Source organism: Buteo buteo, chromosome 8 (assembly GCF_964188355.1).
Source record: "Buteo buteo chromosome 8, bButBut1.hap1.1, whole genome shotgun sequence".
In the NCBI taxonomy this organism is placed as follows: Eukaryota; Metazoa; Chordata; class Aves; order Accipitriformes; family Accipitridae; genus Buteo; species Buteo buteo.
Window position 1 is genome coordinate 1,857,253 of NC_134178.1, and position 19,849 is coordinate 1,877,101.

At 38.7% G+C, this 19,849-nt stretch overlaps 1 protein-coding gene across 8 annotated transcripts in view; it reads left to right on the plus strand.

Moving 5' to 3' along the window:
* Positions 1 to 19,849, plus strand: part of CNKSR2 (connector enhancer of kinase suppressor of Ras 2) — a 214,947-nt gene that overhangs the window by 93,453 nt on the left and 101,645 nt on the right. For 6 of the 8 annotated variants that reach the window (XM_075033423.1, XM_075033426.1, XM_075033427.1 and 3 more), the window contains exons 7-8: positions 714 to 773; positions 5,564 to 5,632. In XM_075033423.1, the coding sequence (XP_074889524.1) occupies positions 714 to 773; positions 5,564 to 5,632 (129 nt within the window). The remainder of the gene's footprint in view (positions 1 to 713; positions 774 to 5,563; positions 5,633 to 19,849) is intronic. The other 2 variants (XM_075033425.1, XM_075033428.1) reach the window with 1 other exon arrangement.

Below are 19,849 nucleotides of genomic sequence, written 5' to 3' on the forward strand. Positions count from 1 at the left end.
ACTTGATGAAAAACCAGATTTGAGACAGTGTCTCAGACTACCCATGCAGGAACTTCTGACTGTCCATAAGCTATCCCTCCTATTCCATATTTTTTTTTTGAAAGAAGTGGGATAGCTAACAAAGTTGATGTTTAAGTTTTCATCATTGGGTTTTACAGCTGAACTGTTCACTGGGATGAGTGAGGCTATCAGAAAGTCTTAGAGCCATTTTGCAGGCACACTTCAGAGCATTGGTTATCAGTTTGAATGTTATGGTTGCAGCCTTGCATACCAGAGACTCCAGATCTTTTAAAGCTTTCTGTAGCTTCCAAAGCAAAATGGAAGTATTGATCAGCCTAAGGCAATTTGTAATTCTGGGGTTTTTTGTGATCAGGTGTTGTTACATTTGTAGTTGAAGGAGTGTATTAAAAAAACTGGGGAGTATTTATGGAGATGACTGCGGTAGAAGTTTTCATTTGCTTTTGTAAATTAGGACCAGTATCGTTTGGGCTGGTGTTCTTGAAGTGTATCAAAAAACACTTTCCTATCCAGAGACAAATTCCTCATGGCATTTATTAAAAGTCCACAAATCTTAAAAAAAAAAAAAAAAAAAGAAAAAAGAAAAGAAAGAAAGAAAGAAAAGGCTTTTCTTTTAGAGATATGCAAGTTATGTTTGGATGGTGATGGTTTGTGAAACACTTTAAAAATTCTTTCCCATGATGTCTTTTTCTTAGGGTATGTACATTAAATCAACATATGATGGTCTCCATGTAATTACTGGAACAACAGAAAATGTAAGTATTGTTAATACTGTATGTTCAGACCTGGAAGCCTTTTTGACCTTACCTGTGGTTTATGCTTTCCCTTTGCTATAGACTACATTTTGCTTGCAAAAGTGTGCTAGTTGGCTGTTGAGGACCAATAGCATGTTGGACAGCAGAAACGCTTGTGCTTGTTTACCTCAGAATTGAAAGAGTTCTTCCCAGTTGAGGACGAGGAGAATCTGTTTTGATTTGTTCTTGCAAGATACCTACAATGCTGCAGTTGATCAAGACGGGAAGTAGCTGTCTTGGAGTTACCTTGCTCTGTGAATAAAAGATAAATGTCTTTATTATGCATAGGCTGATATGCTGGACTTTGCTGCAGTATTAGACAAACAGCTTTTATATTTTCCATATGTCAAGCTTTATTTTGTAATAAATAAATGCATGGAAATAAGGACATACCTTCACAATGGCAAATAACCATGTATTTCTGCATGAACTTCTGAGTAATGCCTGCAGAAAGGAACACTTATTACCGGTGTACTAATTCTCACTTAAGGTATTAATCAGCAAGCAAAACATAATAGACTGCTCTTCAAATGCCTCTGAAATCCAACCTCCTTTCCTTGTACACCATATTTAGAGAACTGGCTGGCTGTTAGGAAGAGAGGAACTGATCATTTTGGGGGGAAAGGCTTCTATCCATAATCTTCAGTGAAGATGGAACAAGCACTAAACAACACTGAACTGTTCCATAATGGTTTAGGCAATGCCTTTCAAAGATTTTGATGGCATTTTCTTAAAATGAAGCTGTCAGAAATGTTTGTTTTATCCTGCTACTGTGTCATACTGTGGAAAGTGCAAACTACCTACATGGTATTTACAGCTGCTGCATCTGATCTGCAGTGAGGTTCTGTTAACATCTCAATAAAACAGGAATATTGTTTTCACCCCTTCATAGGAGCTGCAATCTGATAGCCTTTCTTCATTCTGTTTTCTTCTGCTGCAGGCAGGGTATCCATGGGTTATACCCAATAGATAATATCTGTTGTAGAACTTGTGTGAATGCCACCTGTCTCAGAGTAAGGAAAACGTAAGGAATTTCAACCTTGAAAACAAAATTCTAGGGAGTCAGACCTACAGGTACAGATACTATCAGTGAAATTAGCAAAACTGAACAAAACCAACAGAACCATAGTTGAGCTTAATCTAGAAAATATATGAAAGAAAGAGGATGGTTCTTACAGTTGACTTTCTCTCACATTAAAAAAGGAGTCATTTCTCTCTATGACTTACTAATATTGGATTTAATTTCCCAGGGGCAAAGATAAAAATAAAATCTTAATGCATTCCCTCAAAACTCTTATCTTTTGTGATTCATGAATATAATTTAAAGCCACATCAGGAAGGTTCAGTCGTGATGACTCTTCTCCTGTCATTACTGACTCTTTCACTCACTGCAACACCCTGGAGGTGTTCACAGCAGACTGAGAAACTGCAGTCTGCTATCTAGCGAAAAAGCTGTTGTGTGTTAAAGTATTTGTGAACATGAGTAATGCTTTAGAGAAAGTGAGGTGTCTCCTACTTTTAAGCACAGAGTTGCTAGCTGCTTCCTTTAGCCAAAAAAAAAAAAAAAAAAGTATCATTCTGATAGATGGGAGGAGAAACATCTAGAGCAGCATGGCCAGAGCAAGTTCATGATGGTGCAGACGTGATCTGACCTGTTGGGTCTTGACGTGTTTTGACATGTTTATTCTTTGTGATTCAATTTAACTTCTAGGAAACAGTAAGAATCCAAATTCTCTTCCCTTTGAACAAAATTTTGTGGCCTTTTTCCTTCCAATTCTGCTCCTCCAAGTGAAGCATTGGCAGACTTTTTGTCTGACGCTTTCCTGAAAGATCACAGAGAAGCACTCATCTTTTTAATAAACCCAGTGGCATGGCAGTGCTAGCCACATTAATGTAACAGCAGTTTTTGTAACCGCAGCTGTGCTTTTTCTGTTTGCCATCTGAGCCATTTGATGTCCAGCTACAAAGCCCATTAGAGTTTGGATCGTGCTGTTCAGCGTTAGGAGTCACCTCTCCCAGTGTATCAGCCCGGCAGTTCAAAGCAGCTGAGCTCTGAAACTTGAACTGCGAGAGAGCAGAGTTCCTCATGGGTCACTGCCCCGTAAGAGCTTCTCTCTGGTGGTCCTGTACCATTAGAGCAAGCTGAGGTTTCTGGTTCACGTCTTCCCTCTTTTGTTTGGAAGTAACAAATCTAAAGGGTGTATTGGTCCAGCAAGAGATTACAGCTTGCTTGTTGAGTAGCCCTTTTAGACCATGTCGGAGGGATTCTTTTAATTCACAAAACAAATGTATTCTGTAAATGAGGCCATTTTGTAATTTGTTTTTTTCAGTAGAAAAAGAGTATTTTCTAAAGTAATAGCATGCAGTGCATCTCTAGCAGGAGTGTAACTTTGAAGGGGGTGCTCCCAGTGTCCCCGCTTACTGTGCACTGGTTGAGTTTGTGGGGTGCCCTTAGATCTCAGGAAGAGAGGCCTTTCAGAAGAAATAACACCAATGTCTCCACTCTGGGCATGCAGCAAATGTGCTCCAGGGGGTCTAAACTGGTCGTTCAGACAGTGTGGGTATACCGGGGGAATGGGACAAAGACGACATTTAGCCTAAAGGACAAAACTAAATCTATGCTGAAGAATAAGTCCTAAACAGATTCTTGAATAGCTTGTACGGTATCGATGTGTGACCCTCAGCGACAGGTACTTCCATCTGCTGTTCAACTCCCTGTTGAACCAAATTGCCAGCTAATGAAGATATAGCTGTCATGTGACACATTTTTTTCCTCCTGGTAGGACTTCATGAATGGATCTTTTGCTTAATGATCAGCATATACATTAAAAAAAGAAAGCACTTATCAATTCTCCTCTGTTTTCCTTAAATAGTGATGATAAAAGATACTATTTCTTTGCAGCAAGGTCTGTATTCTTTACTTAGGAGGAAAAAGCAATAAGGAACAAGAACTGCAACCTCTTCATAAGACCACAGCCTTGAGATGCCTTTATAAATGATTTTTACTTTACCTTGCAGTGTGCTCAAGGCATAATTGCAGTGAGGTTTTTTTTAAAGTAGATTTTTCCAATTTGAAGGTTCTCAGACCATATTTTACTGGCTTGGCAAACTGCTACACAAACTACCTGTTTTGTCAAGATTTAAGCTGCAAGTGCTGAAGTCAATACAAGAGAAGGTTTGTATTGTAATAAAGCCCTGTAGAGTTCAAGGGTAATGACACAAGATTTGCTTGCATTTAGGTTTTGAAAGTCTTAGGTGTAACTGCATCTGAGCTAAAATAGCAGTATTACATAGGAGGATTATAAAGATTGTTAGAGGTATGAATGAGTAAGTGTGAGTAGTGAAATGGCAGGCAGAAGACAGATCATTAGAACATAATCACCAGTGTTAAAATTTTTCACCATGTCACTCAGCCAACACCTTTAATGCTGAAGTAGTGCCAAAAAGTCAAGGCTGCTGTTCTTTATGTAAGTAAAATTACACTTTTACTAGCCCAGCTTGATTTGGGATGTTCTGAGCAATGTCTCCTAGAACTGAGTCATGAGTGACCCTTCTTTCAGCCTCATGTTTCTCTTGGATAGCTTCCATTTAAACACTGTCCTTAACTTAGGCCATGAATTACGTGCAATTGCACTAGGAAGTCATGGCGTAGCGATGGGACATGTGTTTTGAATGGGGATGTAGTACATAGGTTATTACAAACAGGCCACATTTCAGGCCTGGAGCATATTCTCTAGATGACCTCTTATCTCACCTGAAAATGAATTTAATTTCATTCCTTTCTGTAAAATTCCTAGCAGCGTTTTGGAAACCTACTCCTGAGCAGCTTGGGGTTTTTTTCAAACTGTCCGTCTCATCTTCTAGCTTTAAGTTGATAAAGTGCCTTCATAGGCTGGCAGCCACAGTTATTGAGAGAAAAAAATCAAAGTGTTGTCACTCTATGAAAAGCTGAAGGAACTTATTTTCCTCTAAACTTAGAGGTATTTACCTCAGAAAACAGTTGGTCTACTGTAAATATAGAAGACAGAAGAAGGGAAAGTTTTGGGGGGATGTCACTTTATGGGGGACAGTTGGGCTTTTTGCTTGGATTTTTGTTGTTGTTGAGGTGTTTTATTGAGGCAAAATCAAAGAACAAAACTACTTTGCTTTTTGAAATGCAATTTTTTTGTAGGATTTTGATGCTGGTTGCATTTCTTTCACCCTAATAATGATCAGAACCTAAGTTACCATGTAACTTACATGATCTTTGTAGCTGGTACCTAACCTAATTCTCTCTCCTTGTGTACTCTTTGAAGAATAATAATTTACTGAAGTTCTCTGCAACATAGTGAAACATTGTAGAATAAAAAGGCAATCTTGTGATATCTTTTTATGAGGAGTTGCCAATTAGTCTTGATAGGTTAAAAATTCAGTCAAAGATTGGCTTTCAGGGCTTAAGAGATGTCAGGCAGATTAAAGCACTCTTTTGGCAGAGTGAAATTAAAATGAAATCCTTAGGACTCGGTTACACTTTAATAAAAAAATATTCATACTTTTCTTAACATTTGATTGTATTGTGCACAATAGTACAGATTATTTTTCTCCAACAACAATGAATTGATTTATTAAATATTACTTTAATTCTTTATTTCACAGTAGAATGTCATTATCAGTCTAACCTGATTTACATAGCTTAGCAATCATACTGCTGAAAGAGAGATGATGACCAGTAAGAACTGTATTCTTTATCATCTCTTTTATTTTAAATTCAGTCACCTGCAGATCGGTGCAAGAAAATCCATGCTGGGGATGAAGTGATTCAAGTTAACCACCAAACTGTGGTATGTATAACTATGTTCTGTGTCAATTGGAGAAAGGTGTCATGGCACATCAGCATGTGTAGAGAAGAAATGTGTAGAAAAATGTGTTTTTATAAATCATTATTTGTTCTAACATATAAATTTTCCTTTTCTCTTTTCAAACCACACAGTTCTTAAGTTAAGCCCCGATCCTCTGAGTATCACTGGAGGTATCAAGTTAGGCTAAATCGCTGTGGCTTGGGAGATATGGTAGGGTGGTTTCTGCTTACCCGTGCTCTGTTAATAAACAGTTGGGTTTAGTGTAATGGAAGGTTTCGGTCGAAGGGATGCAGGGAGTTGGAAATGTGCCCTTGTGGGTTTAAGATCAAGATTACTTCCTGGAAGCTGGAAAACGTACTACTTTCCAAATCTCCTGGAATGTGTAGAACACGGTTTTCGAGAACAAAAGCATGTAAAATTCCCATAGGGTGCTTAGCTTAATTTAAATACAGATTTTTAAACTTGGAAAGTTAAGATGAAACAAATCTTTCAGATGTGATAAGCAAGAAAACTAATACCATGCAAATTGCTCTTTGTGTGAACAGATGCATGTTGGTTCCTGGTGATTTTATTTAGGATTGGTGAACTGTTAAAATAAAATCACCTTTTCTAAGGTAAGGCTTCGTAACAGAAAAGAGCAGACTGTCAGTATAGAAAGCAACTATACTTTTTCCAAAGTATAAGGTTTCTTAAGAGTAGTGAAAGTCAATATATGATATTAATTACATGTGTCCTTGCGAGCAATTTAACTGACAAAAAAATATCCTAGATCGCCATTATTAATATAGATGATGTTTGTTAAAAGTGTGTTTTGTCATTCCCCATGGGGTTCCACTTATAGGTATAGGCCATTGTACATCATGTCAGCTCCTCTGCACAAATTAGTGCAATATTTCAGTTTACCCTCCAGCTAAGTTTGATATCAAATATACAGTACATATGTGGAACTTAACTGATGAGAAGCTATCTTTTGAGCTATGCAATGTAATTTGATAAATCTGAGCAGCTTAGGGTGAATTTTAATACTTTTTTTGGCCATATAGATTCTTAATAAGTACTGTATCCCACGATTACTTACATGTACAGTTGATGACTAATTTCTTTATATTTCTGCACTAAGAAAGCTCATGACATCACTTTAATATGAAAAACATTTTAGAACATTATTATATTGGCTATCAAAATGTATACACATCTGAAGAAGCACATCAACAAGCATTTGATCCTTATGCTAGCTAGTTTTTCCAGCAAATTCTGATGGTGCTATATAGCAAAGTTGCCTTGTCAACTTGAAAATTCCAATCAACTAGGTGTTTATTCTAGTTTTCTTGGCACATTTACACTGCATTTATTTGATGGAAAGATCAGATTCTTACTCCTAACGCTAATAATAAAAACGTTTTGACAAGCCTTAAGATGAGCTTTCTTACCTAGTTGGATGGAATTTCGAATGTGGGATTGGAGTGTTTTGGCTCTTGCATTAGTGAATCTAGGTATTTTGAGATGTACAGAAAAAAGAGTTGATTGTAGCTCTAGGAAAAAAGACCATAGGGAGCTAAGACAAACTTAATTTAATTTTTAGCAGTAATGTTTGGTGTAGAGGATACGTGTAGTAGTAGACTAAATCACACATTTACATATGTCCTTGCTTTGTTGTATCAACAATATAATTAAAATAATCGACATCGTTGATATTGTATACAAGTAATTTCCTTGTATTTTAGTATCACTTTCCCACAGTGAGAGTCAGCTGGCATTCTCTTAGAAATGTGATAGCACCTCCCAAGTTACTTTTACAAAGGTGCATTTCATTCACTTTCCAATTTATAAAGCCCAAATTCTTGATCTTTTCTATAGATGTTGCAGTATTATTTTAATCCTTTTATTTCTTTTGGCAAGAGTCTAAGTCAGTCCTTTTGTACTCTGGCCCCTGTTGTAATGAATTTACTGTCCAGTTCTAGGAATCTCTTTTTCTGGGGAGAAGAGATATTATTCCTTACAGTGATTCTTACTTCAGAGATAAATAATTCTGAAGATATTACATTTTGTCTTTTCTGTTTATAGCATTTTTTTACACTTCATATACTGCTTATCAGTTGATAAACAGATCCTATGTTTTCAACTTGCTCCTTGTAACTGATCATACATTATCACTCGTAGTTAACTATGACTAAATTTTTTTAAAGATTTAACTAGAGCTGTAGGGAAGTATTGTTCACATGTAACTTAGGTGATGTCTTGTACTTGGAGAATCAAAATAAAAAAAAAAAATCTAACTTTAAATTTATTTTAGAGATAAAACTTTTTTTCTGTATTTTCTTCGGTTATTTTAGTGTATTCTGTTTGTTGAAGTGAAGTTAATACCTGGCTTTTAGTACTTTTAGTTCTTTCAGAAAGCCCACTGGCTTTCAAATAAGCAGCATGACAAAGTAGGAGAATAGTTAAGTGACTTACACTGATTTTTATTATACATGTCCTAATACTGGGTGTCAAATAGTTTAAAATTCTCTATTGACATCCTCTCTTTGCTTGTAGTGATGCTTAATCTTCATACTATTTTGTTTGGCAGTGAAATCAAAGGATTTAGAGTGATTACCCTGATCTTTTGCGATGTTGATAGAAAACATGCATAACAGGATGTATTCCACTTGTTGCTGGCAGGATGTCTGGAATGTAAATATCTTCTGAATTTTTAAAATAAAAAAATAATAAGATTAGGCCTAAAGTCAGTGAAAAGTTAATGTTCAGAAAATTGTCCTTTAAATTGTGAATTATTAAGGTTAGATAGATATGTGAATCTTCTGTGTCAGTTTTGCCTTACAGAATAGAATTTTTTTTAAACAGCTGTGTAACTAAGAGGCATGACTCCCCCATTAAAATTCAGAGGATTTAGGCACTGTCTTCTCTTAAACTTCACTGTAAATTCCATCCTTAATCTCCTCTAAAAGCCTGTCTGTCTAAAATATTTCCAATGTAAACAAACAAAAAAGTCATTAAGGCAATTCAGAATTTGCACTGTACTGCAGTACTCGTGTTTCTGCCCATATATAATTCAAGAGTGTATTTTGCCTCGAGATAGTCCTCCTTTTAAACAACCGAAAGTGCAGGAAACAATATTATTGCTTACATGAATTATTACTGTTCTCTTTGTGGTTGCATCAGTGATAAAGCAGTAGAGAAATACTCCAAGCAGAAAACAGGGAGGTATAGACTCAGGATGGTATAGGATTCTTGAATAACAGGCTGTTCTTGTATCATCTCCTGTGCATAGTTTCTTTATTTTGGAGGCATTCTTGGCACATTACATATACTTCTAATACAAGTATGATACAGATTATGGATTTAATACAAATATGATACGATGTGATAGACATGTGGATTCCCAAAATCTGTTTTTGTTGGCTAAAACGCATCAGAATGAATGTAAATATAGATGATGGAAAAAATGTGTTTAATTTGGCAAAATAGGTGAAGACGGTCAGTTACCAATCTGTTTCATGTAGAAGCTGGTATGTTTAATGTCTTTAACACCTATAAGTTGCTGTTGAAATTGGATTTTTTGGAATCATGTAGTATATAGATAACACGTAGCTTTTATATGGCATGTTCCTTAGTGTGGAAACTCCTGTGGGCTCTTGTGGGCCAAGCCAAGTCCACAGAAGTGAGTTGCTGGAATTGTTTTTGTATTTACAGTACAAAAACTTGGAAAAGATTTTGCTAAAATTCCTCTGAAACATGATGGATACATTTACAAGATCATACCTTGCTTTTCTGCAAGGGTAAACACTTAAGACAGGTATGATACCTTCCTAGATCCTTACCCTAATTTAATCTTTGTTTAGAAAAAGTAAGGAACAGGTTTTTAAGATTCACTGTACAATTAGTGAGACGAGTTCAACTTCAACAGAACCTCCCAGGGTTTGTGAGGAGCTGGGAAATTCCAGCTGATAGGAAATGCTGAACTTGGGGTGCATATGAATCTGGAGTGTATGCATCCAAAATGGAGTTTGCAGTAGGTGTCTTATTTGGGGAAAAACAAAACAAAAAATCTATAAGTAGAAAAATGGCATTGCCAATATTTCTGTTTATTCAGTTCTTCTGCACTGTTTAGCAGGATCTGTTTCATATCCAAGCTAGGTTTTTTTGAACACAGATATTTCATTTAAGGCCTTATTAACTTGGCTTTGAAGGAAATCGTATTTCTAAAGAGATTCAGCAGGGAAGTGGGCTGGAGGGGTGTAAGGGAGGGGACAGCAGTGTCAGTCCAAGATTTTGTCATTGCATGTTTGACACCTTATACAACAACTTCCACTAACAACATCTTTCATTTGAAATAATATTTTTATTCTCTTATGATGCTTGACTTGGACAACAAAACAGTGCAGCAAGATCATAAAAGTTCAAAAGAAATATGCCTGTGCTCAGCTTCCTTCTGTTGCTGTCATGGATGTGCTTTTATGGAAGAGGAGATAGAGTAATAGCTCCCAAATCATGATTTTAATCCTCTCCAAATCCTTGGGCTCTCTTTGTTTATAATGGTTTGGTAAATGTTAACAGAAATATTTAAAGGTAGGTGGGATTTACATCTAAAAGCTTTTTAGGTCTATTCAGAAATGTTAATGGAAGTCTTTATGGCAGTAACCTAGTTCTCTGCAGGGCTCTGTCCTGAGCTCTCTGTAGTTTGTCAGGATATGAGGACCGTACTTCGATTTTTGGCAAATGTAGTCTGTCCTCCAAATGCCCTCTCAAAATTTCAGTTTAATTCTTTATTCTTTCTTTTCAATCTCCATAAGTATTGTGTAATACTATAAAGGAGCTAAATTGTCATGATCCTCTCAAAATGAAAAATCTTTCTGTGAATTCGCAATTCCCTTTAACGTGGGATTTGCGTTGAGATTATATGGTGTTATTTATGATCTCTTTTCTACATAGATGTGCAAATACACATAGAAATACATTATTTTATATCCCATATGTCAGGGAAGTGTGATATTGCAGAAATGAAATGTGTGAGGAAAGATGATGTTTTGTTTCCCAATGGTGAGTGCAAATGTTTTTACATGAGTATAAATGAAAAAGAGAAACAACTTGACAAATTTCATAAATACAGATTAATTATGTCGTGCTTTCCAATAGATATTCTCCAGGGAGAAAGGATTCTCAGGTACTCTGAAGAGGAGGTAGGAGTTAGTCTTTTGAGGAGTTAGGAAAGCGGGCATTTTTGTGTATGTAGATAGATTTCATTTTAGCTTTCCACAAATATTTTTCAAATGAAGTAAATATTTGGGAAAATAAAATTAATGGAGGTCATCGGCAGTAGCTCCATGGATAAAGTCTCTCTGCTTTGAGAACTGCCCCACTCGGATTTGGAGTTCGGAGTTTGAATGGGTGAGGACTCTCCTGCCATTTCTGCAGCACAAATGCTGGGTGCTCTTGTCCGTGGAATCTGTTTTTTATTAATCCTGGGGCTTGTTCAGAGCTGTGAAAACGCACACCACTGATGAGCACAGGCTCATTTTTATGTAACGAGCGTGATGTGTCAGTGTGGGCATCCACTTGCACTTCTAAGTCTGGCACGACAAATCGGCTAACAAACAAGTTGTTGTTGCATCTGTGTTAGAGCAGCGTACGCTTGGCCAGCCCACACTGTTTCTTATTGCTGCCAAACTTTAAATAATTTCCCATTTTTCATTCCACATGAAATTTTCACGCTTAACTACACACCTGTGTCACCAGCTAGTGGAATTAGTTCCGTTGCAGCAGAAAGCCACGCTGTGCTGCCTTTCAGCAGCTACCCCTCTCCTAGATGATACCAGAGCCTAACTATGCGAGCGCTTCTAGCTTAATTTAAAGTCAGCCTGCTTGGCTTAGCTGAAAGCATTAACCCTGGTTGACAGTGCCCCAAAATGGAAAGGGAACACTGGCAGGGTCACTCATAAGTCACAAGTGGTCACGGAAACTGCTCCTCACTGCCTCAGGCTTTGTGCGTGGCAGGTTTGGTCCTGCGACCCCAGCACCGACATCCCACTTTCCGCGTGCTTTTGGATCTGCGCTCCAGAGCACCTGATCCCACCCGCTGCTGCCCTTGCCGTGCACTACAGCACTTGAAGAATATGTGCTGGGCATGTTAAGCCTCCCCTGTGGGACTGGTACACTGTTGATGGAGCTGTGCAAAAGCCAAGCGCTGAGAAGTTCGGATTACTGTAGGAGTCCTTTCACGAAGGAATAGAAGAAACTGGTGCAACGGAAGATGCCCATCCTCTCATATGACTGGGACGTGGGTTCGGTGGCCATACGCTGTATTTCTAGAAGCCTTCCCTGCCAGCTGGTTGTGGTCTTGGTCACCGGTTGCCATCTCACTCAAAACCGTAGGGTTTTCTGTCGTGGCTGTGCCCCAGAATGGACAGCTCTATTATCCGTGAGCCCTGGTAGTTTACTCATGTGATTAGATGAACATATAGGAATGGCCATTCAGCAGACTATTGACTTCTTCCATTATTTTTCTTTGGGGAAAAGAAGTTGTTCTTTTGTAATTGATGACATAGACTGCTCTGTATGGCAGTGGCTGCAGTTTGGGAATACACAGTTGGGGTGATTTTGAAGGCACCAATGTGTCTTTTAGAAGCAGTGTAATTGTATTAAGATGCTGCTGCAGTATCAATTGACTTTTTTGTGGATGTCATCGGTGGGCCTTCATAGTTTCACCGCTGGTGATAGCCAAGTTACTGAGTCTGTAGCCAAATCAAGTATTTCTATACAAGCTATACTTATGACCATACTCCTGAGGGTGTATCTGCTAAAAACTGCTGCAGTATCCTGTGGAGTATTCTTGTGATCTAATTGTTAAATTCATCTTTCTGTACAGAACATACTGGGAGATGATGGATTTTAATTTATTTATTTTGTGCAGTTGTTTTATGTTTTACTTTTTTTCCCATACAGTAGTGTTTCCATAGGAAAAAAAAGTCCTCTAAGAGGTGCTGTAAATGGTATTATTATTTCCAACAGAAATACTGAAAGACAATGTGCTGCCAAAACCTTTTTGCATATATTCCTGATAAAAATTATTTTCATACTCTCATAGTAGTTGCTACTGACTACTAATCTTGGTACAATTTGTATTTGCAGGCAATTTAAATTACAATGTTAACAGTGTGTTCTTGATAGTGAGAATACTGCAAATTCTGCAGTTAAAATAATTCTTTCAAAATTTCTTAGTCTCTGGTGTGTGAAATGTATGATTAGAGCATATGTTTTATTCCCAGGTAGCAGATAATAAGTAGAATTGGAGGTTTTGATTGTTAACTATGTTGATGCCTATAGAACAGAATACAGAGTATATTACTCTTTCTGCCTCCTAAGAACTGGCTGAAAGGCTTACTGGTAGTGTAAGTTCAGGTATGTGTATTTGGAAGGGGAGGCAGCTATTATTCTGCTGCTAGCAATCTCCCTTTTAACTGACATTGCTGAAAATTGAAGTACGCTGTAGAGAAGGAGATGAAAGGTAAGGAGAGACGTCTTCAAAGTTGTGCAAATTACTTGGCTTATACTACACTTGTGCGCAGCCCGGACCACGTACGAGTTAGCATTCAGTAGTTTTGAATACCTCTGTGCTTTGTGCAGGTAGCAGCTGTGTAAATTACACAGCTGATCTTCAGGTTCCAGCCTGATCTTCTGTTGCATAATTCATTATCTTATTCTGATGAAGTTAGGAGGTAATTGTGAGGAAGTGTAAGACGGTGATAGTTGTAAAAGTAGAGCACAACAGTAAGAAAAGGAAGTTAATGCTGTGTCATGAGGGAGCAAAAATTAAAGCAGGGAAATTCTATGCCTGATTTGAGTAGATGTAGTCTGAATATGTAAATTTTTATTAAAAAAAACCCCTCAGTACTGGCTTAGAACATCTCAGTGGCTTGAACGTTATATGTAGTCTATGGCTGATTATTTTAATAGCAGTAAAGTGGAAAAAGAAAGGAACTCTCATGGCTAAATAATCACTGCTTTATTATGACAATTTTTTTTTAACTCCCTATCCTTGTCCTTCCTTTAGCTAAGTGATGCTACGTAAGTTTTCAGCTCGCTCAAAGGCTTTTGGTGTTTTGGGTTTTTTTCGGTTGCTCGGTTATTAGTGACCTTTAAGGTTTTGAGGTTGGTTTTTTTTTTTTCAATTTCTTTGTACACATGTTAATTTATTTTCACTATACAAATTCAGTCTCAAGAAACATCAGTGTCAAGGATAGAAGCACTATTTAGCTGCAGGGCAGCTGGGCATCTCAGGTAGTTTATTTATACACTGAAAAGTGGGGGGGTGTCAAAGACTGTTGGAATTACAGACTCACTGGAATCATTCTAAAATATTAAGTTGCAATAATGTCAATCTAATCTGAAACAGAATTATTTATATATGTGTGTATGCATGTAGGTTTATATATATTTATTATTTTAATTCCAGGACAACCATTTTGGGAATTTGAATATGAGAATGCACAATGCACGCACACGCGTGCCCCAAATTCCCATTGTGAGCTGAAGCACACAGCAGCACAAACGAGTCAGTGTGAGGCAGACGTGGCTGCGGTGGGTTAACACGGCAGGGTCGCTCCCGAGCAGCACGTTCCTTACGCCGTGTGGAGCACGGAGAACTGGGCTGTTCCCTTCCCCCGAGGAAGGATGAGGCCACCCACATCCATGCTGCAGCTTAATCTGCGGGAAACTTGTGTGTGATCCAGCCTGCCTCAATCCTGCCTGAGCCTTCAGCTCCTACCACCAACTCTCTGCGCCTGCTTAGACATTTATCAGCACTTAAGTTTCTTTAGTGCTCACCTGTGGCCACCCAGGGATGTTCTTCTTGTGTAGTGGAGGTCTGTCCCTCGCTGGGAGCCCTGCCAAAACGGAGGTAGGCAACTGGGCTTTCCATACCTTCCCTGGAAACTCCTGAAAATGAGGCCAGGTGAGGAGTCTGGTGGCAGCATCTTTATTCCCATAATAGTTTAATGTCTGTGCCCTTGCTGAAGAAGGGGTAGGGGCTGCTTATCACAATGTGGCTTTCAGACCCCGTTCCCTGCCGTATGTGTGTAGTTTGTATTGCGTTTATATTACACAAAAAAGCAGTCACTGGGAACTGGGACCAGAACCCTCGTTTCCCTGCTCCTGGCGTGGGGACCTGGTGGTTTCTTGCCTGTTGCGTGGCTGGGCTTCGTACACGTGTATTCCCATCAGCGCAGGGCTTTGCCTTCAGGGAAGCCCTTTAACCTGGAACTACGCACCTCTTGGTGCTTGAGACACCTCGCTAGGGTTTGGAAGGCTGAATTTAGTCCCCTTGAGGCTAAATAATGCTGAGATCCACATTCCACAGGTGGATGGAAGGCTGGATGAAACCCCTCCCAACTGCCAGTGCCTGTCTCTTCTGGTGATCTGTACTCCTGGTTGAAGAGAGAGGAGCCTTACAGTCATCGTGCTGGTGACAGTGTCACTGTGGGGAAGAGCAGGTACCCAAGTGAGGGAGGATGCCTCAAATTTCAGAGATATACCAAAACTGAGAGAACTGCGGTCAACCCCATTTTTTAGAGCCATACCATGAAATAGGGAAGTGAGACCCTTTCTCCTCAAAAATTGTACCTAGTCACTGACTTTACATCTGTCAAACACGATATAATCAAACCCATGAAGTTGGAGTCTTTGCGGTTCCCAACAAATATCGTTTATTTGTTCTAGGATGTTGCTAGCAATGACTCAAAAGCAAAACAGTGAGGTAGCTATGAACTGAAGGTTGATTCTATCAGTGAAAAGTGAAAGGTAAGCATTGTTGTTAAACACTGTCCAAGCTTCAATACAGAACTGGTTCTGTGTCCCTGGATAACTCAAGTTTCAGTTCCCTCACGGATAAAATAGATGCTTGTCTCCGTTACCGAGGTGCACTGTTGTCATGTAGCCAACATTTGTGAAGTTTGTTGAATTATGGTGGAACCGAGCTGTGCAAATACCTAAAAGGAGCAAGGTAATAAAATCAGTCAGAAGTTAGGCTCTGGATCAGATACATTTTCTGACAGGGAAATGTGATTAGAGCAGCTTAATGAGAGGCAGTAAGTTCTGTATTGAGCGCTCAGTTTGGGTCCTAATTTAGTTTATTCTTGGGCAAGTCTCTTAATCGTGAGCTTTAGTTTACATAGCCAAAAATGAATATAAAAATTACTTATTTCATAGTTTGGTGGTAGTAGCAAAAGTTTTAGTGAAACATCAGGATTTTCTCGAGTAAAGGATGTGATTTTCTTCCATGTACTTTACATACAAACTGTGTTGCTGCGACCTTGGGCAACGGTACAGTACGGTGTGATCACTGACATTCTAGGGATGCACGGAACTGACTTTAACATTGGATTAAAATTGCCTTTATTTAGATAATATAGCCAAAACACTTTTTAATTAGAATTGCAGCGTATGCAATCACAGTATTATTAACCTCTCCTCTTTGGGAGAAAACTGTTATGTAAGCCTGGATGTTCGTTATCGTGCTAGCTTAAGAAGCTGGATAAATCCCTGAAAGGCATCTGCTGCTTCCCTGACACTGCTTCTCCTACTGCATACAGATACAGCTTTCATCTCTGTGGTAGTCCGTGTTGTAAACATCCTTCTGTGGTTTCCTCACCCAATAATGTTTTCTGGGGGCGGAAGACCTATGGCCTTCCATTATTTTTTAGCCTTTTCAGGCATCTGCAGCTGGGGGAAGGGAAGGAGATGCTTGCTGCTAACATATGTGTTTCATAGGGCTGCCAGCTGACCATCCTCATTTCTGGCCAGTGTTTATGGAAATCAATCTGTTAATTTAACAGCATGACGCCAGATAGTTTCTGGTCAGATTCTGACTTGCTTAAAAACATGCTAGGTTTGATACTGATTTGAAGTGCAGTGTTGGTTGGTTGTTTTTTTCTTATGCACTAATTCTTATTTATAAAATGCAAGATGTTTGATAGATATGGAAGTGCTTAAAAAAAGACCCATTTCTTAAGGTGAATACACTTTTCTCCTAGAAATTCTTTTTTTCTTTTTTTTTTTTTTTTTCTGAAAAATGAGTAAAAACTTGAAGCTTGAAATGGTTGATAAGCCGAAGAACTCTGGCTGCATGCACTTAGGCAACATTGAAAGAATAAGAATTTTGATTATCTCCCCATTCCAGTAACTTTTTAAAATTAAACATTAGAGTGGATTTTGCATATTTGCTTAGCTAGAAAATAGCACATGGCTTTGCAGGTTATATTTAGCAGGAGGATATTACTTTTCCTTCAAAAGTGTGAAGATATTACTACTTTTCCCTTTTACAAATCTGCAAGTCAGGAAAGAATTACTGTAACTGGTGGAAAAAAACCCCCAACATTTTCTTTTCATGGAAGCAAAAAGCTCCCATTAACTTTTGTGGGACTCTGGTGACCCTTTGAACAGGAATATGCCTGTAAAAATGTGGACTCTGTTCTATTTATCATTTGACTGTAATTCCAGCCTCTAGATGATGTAGTTTCAGTGTGTATTAGATTTGCACACTGCCTTTAAATGACGCAGCTGTTCCATGGTTTCTTTGGGATACATGTGTTAGATTTTTCAGACTGTAGGTTATTTAGTACTGGACCTTGTAGCATCCTAAAAATACTTGGTTTAGGTCCATCCAATTGTATTTGAGCTGCCTGCATGTTAATATTTTACAGAGCTCCTCTCTGGCTCATAACATACAGCAGTACTCACAGAAGTCATGAATGAGCACAGAAATTTTGGAATACTGTCATGGGTGCGTCTGTGTGGAAAAAAAAGATTCGATGAATGGTCACGCTTACTTTCAGAAAAAGGGAAGATTACTACGAATTTTCCAAGCTTGTTATGAAGGGGGCAATAGGTTCATCTGGGGAAAAAAGGTCATTACTTTAAAAGCAACTTTTTAATAGTTTAAAATGTTAAAGTTCTTGGCAATTTAGAGTAGGAATTCAAAATAAGGGTTCTATTTCAGGCTGTTGTAGTATTGTCATCCAGATGTGCTTGCTGTAAGCCAAAGAAACGTTGGGGTCTTTTAAAATATGCCTCATCTTGCTCGGGGGCATCTTCTTTCCCCAGGTGGTGGCTGGGGGAGCAGACCTTTACCAGCACCCCCTGCCAAAGCTTCCTGCTGTTTGGGGCAGAGGGTGCTGGCACATTCCAGGTGGTGAAGTGTGCTGCTCCCTCGCTCTCCTCTCCCTCTTTCCCCCAGTTCCCCATCTTTGCGTGCCATGCTTGCCTTCCCGTGCTGCTCCTCAAGCCCATCGCCCTCCTCCTTCCTCACCAAAAAACCCCCGTGACCCCGACCTCGGCCGCGAGCCGCGCCGGCAGCCGGGAGTGATTCGGGCAGCGCGCAGCAAAACCCAACGCTGGGCTTAGGCTGCCGCTCGGGAGACCTCTTCCGACCACCGCCTGCTGATGGCACTTGGTTTAACGATGTAAATTTATTTTAAAGCAAGCAATGGTAACTGGCTTGGTTCTTAAAAACGGGTACCTGGTCAGCATAGCGCACTGTTTTAAAAATACATTGCTCGGGTTGTTTTAATGTAAGTAAAGTCGTCTGCTAATACAGCCCTTTTACTTATCTATTGAATTTTCAAACCAGTAATGAAACTTTCTTATTACTGTCCATTTTTGCAGTACATGGGCAGAAAAAAGGATGTGGTAGGGACTTTGAAAGCTCTGCCCAAAAACTTGATGAATAGAAGTTGAGAACTGATAACTCTGGAGGTAATGAGAATGGGGAAGATCCTAAGGAGAGATTAGAGAGAATAAATTCAAATCACACTTAAAAGAAAGTGTGGATTACATATCACTGAAGTGGATTTCTGGAGAACAGTTTTCAGTTCCAGGTATATTCACTGCCTTTTCTGCTTTCCAACCGGACCTCCTCAAATAAGATTGCTTCTGTTTAGTCTGTGTCAATCTGAATTTTGATGGGATCTAAACTATGTGGGAACTGAAAAGCATGCCTCCTACGTGGACATCAGTTTCCTTCAATTTCTTGTTGACAGCCTCTTATGTGACTTGTTCCTCTTAGGCCAATTTAGTTGTTTCTGTTCAAAAGATGAGAAGCAACCAAGGACTGTCTGAGCTAGCCAGAAAACTCCTGTCAGGGAACTAAGTAAAAGCAAAGGATGAACTTCATTTGAAATTTATAGTAAACTCAGAATTTTCCTCTAAAAAATTAAGTTAAATTGTTTATATTCATGACCTTCTAAATTAAATACATCAGATTCAGTGCTTTGAAATGATTTTTTTCTTTAATCCCCCTAACCCTCATAAAGAGACTAATCTCCCATTTATTGCAATGTAAGGTGTCGTTGAAATACACGATACAGTCTATCTCTGCAAAGTATGAAAGTGCATTTAAAATAATTTAAAAACTGCCAGTGTAACCAAAAATCCCCAATTTTTTTTTATATTCCTCTGGCTATTTCAGTGAGAAACAGATGGCTTTAAAGCATAGCTTTTGCGTGCAGCGACCTACCAACTTAAATGGCAAGAATTTTATATCCTGACTCCCTAACTGGGGCCACATTGTGTTCTTCTCAAGGCTCCCTGTGCTGCTTTATTCAGCAGAAGGATTCCTCTCCAGAAATCTGTCTTCAGTTGTTACATTAGGGAATTAAAGTGTGCAGTAGCTTTCGTACAGAGATACCTTACATGAACTGTAAGCCTTTAATTCCTTCTTTTGGGTAGCAAATGAAACCTTGCGTATGCCCACGGTGGCATTATGGAACTATGGAGAATATATTGTTTCTAAGGAGTGGTGGAAGTCTCTCCGAGTAGGAAAACAGTATTGTAAATAGCAAGGTATTTTTTTATAAAATCATAATATTAAGACATAAAGCTGGAACTTACAGAGACTTGGTTTCGATACTGTTGAAACGGAATGGAGACTTCACTGGGATGTGGGAATTGGGCTGAAGCTGATTACGTTCATGTTTCATTTTATTTAAAGTATAATAGCCATATGCCTAGTACATTGCACCGAAAATAAGAATTCCAGCATGCTTGGAAGTCTTCTGTGGAAGCTGGAAAATGATGCATAGAGATGCATGTTGTCAGCACCGTGTTTCTTTGTTTGCAATAATATTACTGTAGAAGTGCATCCTGGACATAATGAAGTTTGCTGTGGTGAGAACAGGACAAGCAGGTTCACAGTAGCTGAGGAAGAGT